The 8,459-nt window shown below is 32.9% G+C and overlaps 1 protein-coding gene across 1 annotated transcript in view; it reads left to right on the forward strand.

Moving 5' to 3' along the window:
• LOC101505270 (cation-chloride cotransporter 1) overlaps nucleotides 1-8,459 on the forward strand; it is an 18,416-nt gene that overhangs the window by 1,114 nt on the left and 8,843 nt on the right. The window contains exons 3-9 of the mRNA XM_073364351.1: nucleotides 1-64; nucleotides 458-542; nucleotides 823-914; nucleotides 1,570-1,684; nucleotides 2,973-3,073; nucleotides 3,226-3,287; nucleotides 4,570-4,797. The exon at nucleotides 1-64 is cut by the window's left edge and continues 31 nt beyond it. Of these exons, the coding sequence (XP_073220452.1) occupies nucleotides 1-64; nucleotides 458-542; nucleotides 823-914; nucleotides 1,570-1,684; nucleotides 2,973-3,073; nucleotides 3,226-3,287; nucleotides 4,570-4,797 (747 nt within the window). The remainder of the gene's footprint in view (nucleotides 65-457; nucleotides 543-822; nucleotides 915-1,569; nucleotides 1,685-2,972; nucleotides 3,074-3,225; nucleotides 3,288-4,569; nucleotides 4,798-8,459) is intronic.

Genomic DNA, 8,459 nt, shown 5'->3' on the forward strand with positions numbered 1-8,459 from the left:
AGCAGGAATCTAAACTGGAACTATTCGGCTTTGATTCTCTTGTCAACATTCTTGGTCTCAAAAGGTACTTGACTTTTTAGCTACACTGTGAAATGTTATTCCTTTTTTGCCTTGGATGATGCCCTTTTCAAGTATGTAAGTTATTGCTGCTATTCTTGTTGTGTTGAAATCCGGCACTGGTGATCTAATTTTTTCTCAGCAATGACTATTTTTGACATTCAGTAAAAGCATTTAAACAATATTTTTTGAGTTTTTTTTTTAAGATCTAATTATTATAAAAAATTTAGATGCAGTTTTAATTGAAAAAGAGCTTTCTGAACTAAGACAGAAAGCCCCCAATTATTTTTTACCTGGGAATCTGTTGTTTGTGGAATTTGCTTTTGGTTTAATTTGAAACCTTTTTATTGGTTGTCTTATGCTAAACATTTTTTATGAACTATATCTTTCCCTTCCCCAGCATGACTGGTGAGCAAACTGCACAGCCGTCTAGTCCTAGAGATGGTGAGGATATTACCATTACTGCTGGGCTGCCACTTCCAAAGGTATGCTAATTTCTCAAGTATAAGTTATGCTTGCATTCAGTTGTATCATATTTATGTGTAGTCATCGATGAATGTGATATGTGTTTATGGTTCAAATTACCAAAACAAAAAATAGAAAATTGGAAGCAAAAAATCTCACACTATAATGTCTTCTGTTTCTATGTTACCTCCCATTTTGCATATAAGCAAAAAATAAAAAAACTAATTCAATGCTAATTAAAAATATTAGTTAATCTCTTAGTTTTCTCTGATTTTTGTCATGTTAATTTTATTTTTTCAGCCTGATGCTCCCAAACTAGGTACAATGATGGGTGTATTCATTCCGTGTGTTCAGAGCATATTGGGCATCATCTACTACATTCGTTTCTCTTGGTAACTTGCATATTGCTGTAAACCTTACCTCAAATATTAGATTAGATCATTTACTGCTTTGTGGAACCAGATATTTGAATATTTAGGAGTGGTATTTAAAATTCAAATGAAAGTCTCAAGCATTCAAATTATACAACTTGATAACAATTACGACTCAAATTAAAAAAGATCAAAATTAACTATTTCATTCATCAGTTCTCACCTGCTTTGAGAAAACAATCAATCACGGGCACAGTTATCAAACTTGGAAGTCTAGGCAAGGTTGTCAAACATGGAAGTCGAAGCAATGTCCATAGACTTCTAAGAGTCTACTTAATTAAAAAACAATATTTAAAAATTCTATAATAACATCCAAACATAATATAATACCATTAACACATATCATGAACCCAAATAACATATTAACTATATAAGCCTCCACATATCATGTATTTGACTAAGCAAGGTATGTTTATTCTAGAGAGTATTGCAGGTAACCTTAAGTAAACCAAGTAATACTAGCACAAATTGATTATTTCTACTTGATACTGGATTTTAATAATTTTATTTTTTATTTTTATTTCCTTTTGTATATTGAATTGATTTGGATCCCTCTATCATAAGTAAAGTAGCAAAAGATTAGATGTTTACTTTTCAATTATTGTCATTATTGTAGGATTGTTGGTATGGCTGGCATAGGAGAGACATTGTTGCTTGTTTCTATGTGTGGCACTTGTACGTTCCTTACTTCAATATCATTGAGTGCTATTGCAACCAATGGTGCCATGAAGGTAAGTGTCTGAGTAAGTGGAACCACTTTTTATTTGCTATGAATGCAGTCCTTTTCTTTTCAAAATATGATTGCTAAAATTTACTATAGCTTATGGAATATGCTTTTTATAAAAAGAATATTTTGCTTATTCCACAAGTTGTTTAAACTGTATTTGATAATTAATTTGAGAAAGGAGTTTGTTGTCATAAATAGCTCATGCTATGAAGCTAGTTGATTTGGAACAAAACGATTTTCAGATATACCCTAAGAATATAAACAGAGATAGGAGGAGAGGATTAACTAACCCAGATACAGTTACAACTTTTTAACTATTTGACAGACTAAACTGACAACTGTTTATACAGCTATCAGATAACTACTTGAAGCTAACAGCTACTAACAGTAGACATAAATAATGCCTTCGAGTTTTGTCCAAATACCAAGTCTTCAAAGAGGCCATTTAGATGTGAGTCCTTTGTAAAGTTTCATTAAGAGTGTTTCTGGTTTCCCTTTGCCTCTAAAAATGATGCATAGACACGATACAAGTTTCAGATTCGATATGTATCCAATACAGTGATACACCATTCCTTAAAAGTTTTAGGATATGATTATTTTAATAATTTGTATATAAAAAAATAAAAATAAATAGTGATTTAATAAAAAAATACTTCAAAAAATCAAATGATACAATGAAGTTTTTATCAATATTATAAATGATTATTTGATTGTAGAAGTTTTAAAAACTTATAAATAAACATGTTAACAAAGAAAATGCTTACGCCCTGAGCATGAACCATGATAAACAATAGTTGAGAAAAAAGGATAGTGGATTCAAGTTGGGCCCAAAAATTTCACTTTCAAAATGAACCATAATCCTATCGACATGCAATGAGCGTATTACAAGAAATTTCTGTCAATTAGTGGCAACTTATGTTTAGAGATGGCTATTTTGTTAGAAGTGTTAACTGTCTACAACAAATAGGGCTATTCATTATGCTATGTGCTGCAAAAAAAGGGATAATTTTTTAACTTCAAATTTTGAAAGTAAATTACAAAAATTCTGTGTTTGTTCTTTGAGAATTTTCATTTATTTTTATCTCCATTTTTAAAATTTTTCATCTTTGTGTTTTTCAATTTGATTAGTGTCAAAATAACTTGTAATAAAAAGTTTTTTCTGATAAAGCAATAAAAAAAATGGTTTTCTGATTTTTCCTAACAATTAAGTAAATCCATACATGCACTTAATTGTCTGCTTTGTTCATTTATTTATATAGTTAAGTCTTTTTCTTATGAATGTTCTTCTCTAGGGTGGGGGGCCGTACTATCTCATAGGCCGTGCCCTTGGTCCAGAAGTTGGAGTTAGTATTGGTTTATGCTTCTTCCTTGGAAATGCAGTTGCTGGAGCACTGTAAGTGCATAATATGTACCTTTTTTATTTTAAATATTTGAATGGAGATCAGGCTAGGAGGGTGATGAATCAAGTCTTGCCAAATTGTAGTGTCATGATAGCTTATTATGTACTGTGCAATGGATTCTGAAGTTTCTTGTTTATGGTTCTAGGTACGTATTGGGAGCTGTAGAAACATTTTTGAAAGCAGTTCCTTCTGCTGGGATTTTTAGAGGTATTGACTAATGAATCTACAGACAATTTTTTATTTATTTGGAATCAAGTTATTTTTTTTCGTTTTTATTTGTCTTTCTCTATTGTGATACCGCTGCAATCCAATTTTTTTGCTTTTAATTAAAAATCAGCTGCTGAATATTGAATGTTTTTGTTTAACATAAATCTCCTATAGTTGTTCTAAATAATTATTTCTGCAGTAAATTTCACCTCAAGAACCTTGGTGTACACTTATGGAATTTTGGAATTAAATAACTGTACTAGTATATGTACATATATCTCTGGGTCTGAGAAATAAAAGGATAAATTTTGTTTTCCTGGAAAACTAATTATTTTTAAATCAGTGGTTGTGTTTGACCTGTTAAAAGGATTTTAGAGGCTTCGGTAGTCATTGGAGAATCTTTATATTTTTCAGAATAAGATAAATATATTGAGTATGAGTCTTAGACTCTTGGCCATCATTCAACCTCAAAAGCCTTATATGGACTACTTGGTCATATCACTAGTCAATGTGGGATCTCAACAACACCTATCCGGCTACCACAGTGAACGTGTTGGAGGCTGCAATGAAGGCAGACCAAGGAGGTTGTAATAAAGGCGGTTGGATTTTCCTACACTGCTACACAACACCTTCACGTCCACAACTGACATTTGGAGCGTGTACAAATGTGGGTGGTCCATCACTAGATTTAAGATGCGCTATGATACCAAATTGGAAGATGAAAAAACTATGACTTACTATCCTAAAGTTAAGCAAAGAGAGCAATAACAAAAAAAAAAATGAAATAAACAATACAGAAAAAGGGAAATAAAAATAGAAAAAATGGAAGACATTCCTATAATACAACCATGCAGAGCCAAGAACTTTGTTCTTTTCATTTGATCAAGATAGATGTACATAAAGGCCATCAAACTGACGTGCTTTTTGTCATCAGTTTGTCCGTGACAATTGTAACTTGGGATGGTCTTATCTTGTACACCTTTGCATTTATCACTATGAAAAGGGAAAAAAAAAGAGTCACTGCTCTATTTTATTTAATTGAAACACCATTTTTTTCTTTTGTTGATTTTAACTTAGAATGTTTCTTTTTCTTTTTTTCTTTTTGCTTTGGGTGCATGTGCTCAACAATTTTTTTCTTTTCTTTTCTTTTGCATTGAGTTTAAGTATACTTAACAATTGCACTGTTATGCATATTTTGAAAAAGAAAGAGCAATATGTTTGAAATAGGCAACTGACCATTTAAATATTGTTTTCCTTTACTTTTTCTGTATTGCAAGTGCAGAGACTATCACACAAGTTAATGGTACTGCAATTGCACAGCCGATAGAGAGTCCAAGTTCACATGACCTGCAAATTTATGGGATTGTTGTTACTATTATGTTATGCTTTATTGTATTTGGAGGAGTAAAGATGATAAATCGGGTTGCCCCTGCGTTTCTCATACCTGTTTTATTCTCGCTTATCTGCATATATTTGGGAATTCTGTTGGCAAGGATGGATCATCCCACAGGTTTGTGTTATTCTCATTGTTTACTTGTCCTTTTGCAACCACTTTGTTTTAATAAAGGATCCATGCTTTGGCTTCATCATTGGTTCAAGTTCAGATTTAGACTTTTTTTCTGTAAGCTTTCTTAGCTTGGTAAGACCTGTTTGATACTTGATTTTTAGGCGTAACAAGTATATGTTCATTTTAAGGAGAAGAAATCATAGTATAGAGAATGCAAGTTTATTGGGAGGCACCCAAATGTTCATTTACAGGTGAAAATTGGACTCACTCTTCATACAAAAAAAAGGGGAGACTGAGCTGATTGTCAACCATAGTATTCCAGTAGGGTGCGTGAAATGGAAGAATAGTTCAGTTGTAATTTAATTTTATGATAAAAGTGCCGCTCTCGTTTAAAGGAAAACTACTGTTTGTAACTACAAGATATGAACTACTGTATGAAATTAAATGTTTGGCTGCAAAAAGGAAATAAGAAAACGGCTGTCCCTAATATGGAATTGTCCAACTACAGACCCATTGTTAAAAAGAAGCTGGCTTCAACAGGTCTTAAAGTTTTTTGTTAGCAAGATCTAGGAAAAGTGGAAGAAGCTGTGTAAAAAATCAAGAACCCATACATATCAATGCCAATGCAAACCCAATTAGTTTAATCTTATAATCATATCCTTCTTAGAGTGAATGCACAACCAGACCAAGTTCTGTTCTTCCTGTGATCGCCATACCACTCTGTCATCATGGTTTGCAACAGTTCAACCAGAGCTTCCTCTTTCTCGGCAATAGAGAGCAGAAGCAAGTCGACCCGGTCTTAGATGCCTCGGGGAAGGCTCAAGGAGGTTTCCTTGACTTCACAGGTTTAACGTGTAAACAAACTAAATACATATAGCAAATTTAAAGTGTGTTTGAAAAATTGGCACAACTTGTTTTATCCAGTAAAAATTAAGGGACTACTGTTGGACCACTTTTGAGATGGTCCATATTAGAGCGACCCTTAAGAAATGAGCAATACTACATAGATGAGAATGTTATGATGGATTAGTGGTCACATAAGACAAGATAATATTATGAATGATATCTTAGAGAAAAAAAGTAGGGGTAGCTCCTACTGTACTACGATGGTAGAATATAGTCTTAGGTGGTTTAGGCATGTATAAAGAAGACCCATAGTAGTAAGAAAGGTAGATCTAATGGTGGATAGTCAGTTAGGTAGAGATAGGGAATACCAAGGAAAATTATAAATCAAACCATAAGGAGATATTTAAAGTTATTAAATGGTCTATTTTTTGATATGACCCATGTCAGGTTTTATGGTGTCGTTTGATCCATGTAGCTGACTTTAGTGAGAAAAGGCTTTCATGGTTGACTTTTACACCCCTACCATATAGGAAGCTGTTATCAAAAGGATAAAATAAAAGGCTTGTTAGGAATACTGATTATTTCAAAAGTGCGTAACCAAGATATTCCGGAATATGGACCTTTCTAGTATTTAAACAAGGAGATAATAGTTGTTTATATGTTATTTTTAGTTAATTATCTATTATTTTTATTGTTAAAACTATCATATTGGGTAATTATGACAAATATTCTTGTGCTATAATCCATCATTTGATTCATTTAATAGTAAACACGTAGAGCTTAGACTAATAATGCACAATACCATGAACCCATAACATTGCACCTAATTCGAAAATCAACTAAGTGTTTCTAGAATTAAACCCAATGGTGGAAAGAAAGACTATTTTATAAGATGACTATTAAGGGCTTTGCATTCCTGAGTTATTCCATCATTGAAGAGAAATTGCTTGAAAGTGAAGTTATCTATATTCAAAATGGGTTCCAATATTACACCAAATAACAGTAAAATGAATTTACTGTCAAAAGACCAAAAACCAATTTAGCTTCATAGCCATATACAGATTTTTATCATCATTGTGAAACAGAGAAGTAGAGATACCAAAAAGTGAAGCAGTCCGTAGAGAATTTTCATCATGCTTCCAAAAATAAACTCCTAAGAACACCTAAAAAGATAAAATAATACAACACTAAACCACTAACCCAGAAATTGACATATTTTTTATGGCCCACAACATGATCCTAATGAAAGCATGAAGAGGAACATGCAAAAGCAAGGAAAAACATGAAGAGTGTGTGACTTATGGTTCCTACAGCAACTGATTCCCCAGATATTGAGCTACAACATATTCTAATTTCTCCCCTCTTCCTTCAAAACCAGCATCTTGCACTCTTAACAAAGTCATTTAATTTTTTGCCCTTGGTCACATCCACCCCTACAAATCCAATAAGATGTACAATCCAAGTATTAGTGAAACACTCAAAATCAACAAATCCAATCTCATTAATCTAAAAACTCATTACTCTTTCCACTTGAAAAAAAAAACAATAATTTTTTCACTAAAAGGTGAAAGCTTTATTGAAAACCATGCTGCATTTTTACCATGTATTCATGTCATCAAAGCAATACACCCAAAACTAACAATCAAAAGAAAGACTTGACGTACCCAAGTTAAGAATCAATCAGGAAGCATATTCATAGTGCCTGAAAAAAGAATCAAAAGATTTGAATAAATTAGAAAATTATACAAAAAGTTTCTTCCAAACAAATGTTATTCTTCAAAGCCCATGATTGTTACCAGACACGAAACTACCGCTTCTGTTCCAAATGCAGCTCTTCAAGACCATGCCCAAGGGGGAACTTCTGTAGATGGATGTTTTCTGCAACAGGAGCCATTGCCTAGAAAAGCTTCTTCCGGTGGAAAAGGCAAAAGCACAAGAAGAGGGGTTAGGTGGGTTTGGTTCTTTGGGGTGGTGAGAGAGAGTTATGAAAATAGAGAGATGAGAACGAGCTTTGAGGTATTTGAAATTTGAAAAGTAATTTGGGTTATAGAGAAGGAATTGTGTTTGGGAGATGGAGAAGAAAGTGAGCTTTGGTGCATGAATGCGTAGAAATTTTCACCGAAAAATGAAGTTGCGGAAGTTGGGAAAAGAAAGTCTTGTAGCAGAGTATGAAGGAAAATGGGGGAATTTTTTTTTTTTCTTTATGTTTATATTTTGTGTTAACATTAATTATTATTATTATTATTAGGGTTAATTAAGTTTTTTTCATACTTATAAAATTTTGTTTAGTCCCTACAAAGTTATTATGCGAGCAGTTTTAGTCCCTGTTGAAGCCTCAACATGTGTTTTTGAATGATTATTTTGCATACATGTTTACAATACTATAAAAAGTTTCTCCACAAAAAATGAGCTCAAAAGTTGATTTCTCGGTCCATATAAAAAGTCCATACTTTATCTTGAGCATATGACATTTAAAAAGTTCATATTTAATTCATCCAATGTTAAAAAGTTCTACAATTGTGCGGATGAACTTTTAATAATGTTTAAAACATGCTTGTCAAAATACACCTCAAGATTAGCCAATCTGGAGAGCATTGGGGGGTGAGAGAAGAAAATCTCTAGATAAAAGGAGAATATAAATGACCAGGAGAGGCAGGGAGCTTCCTAAGGTCAAATATTTTGTTTGGGATGCAATAATACCCGGAGAGGCAGGGAGCTTCCTGGGGTGATACCAGGGGCGAAGAACAATTAGTGGAAAAAAAAGGCCAGAGTACTGTGGTAGGAAGGTTTACGATACTCTTCGCAAGAGGCAGAAAAGA

The sequence above is a fragment of the Cicer arietinum genome, chromosome 1 (genome assembly GCF_000331145.2).
Source record: "Cicer arietinum cultivar CDC Frontier isolate Library 1 chromosome 1, Cicar.CDCFrontier_v2.0, whole genome shotgun sequence".
Lineage (NCBI taxonomy): Eukaryota > Viridiplantae > Streptophyta > Magnoliopsida > Fabales > Fabaceae > Cicer > Cicer arietinum.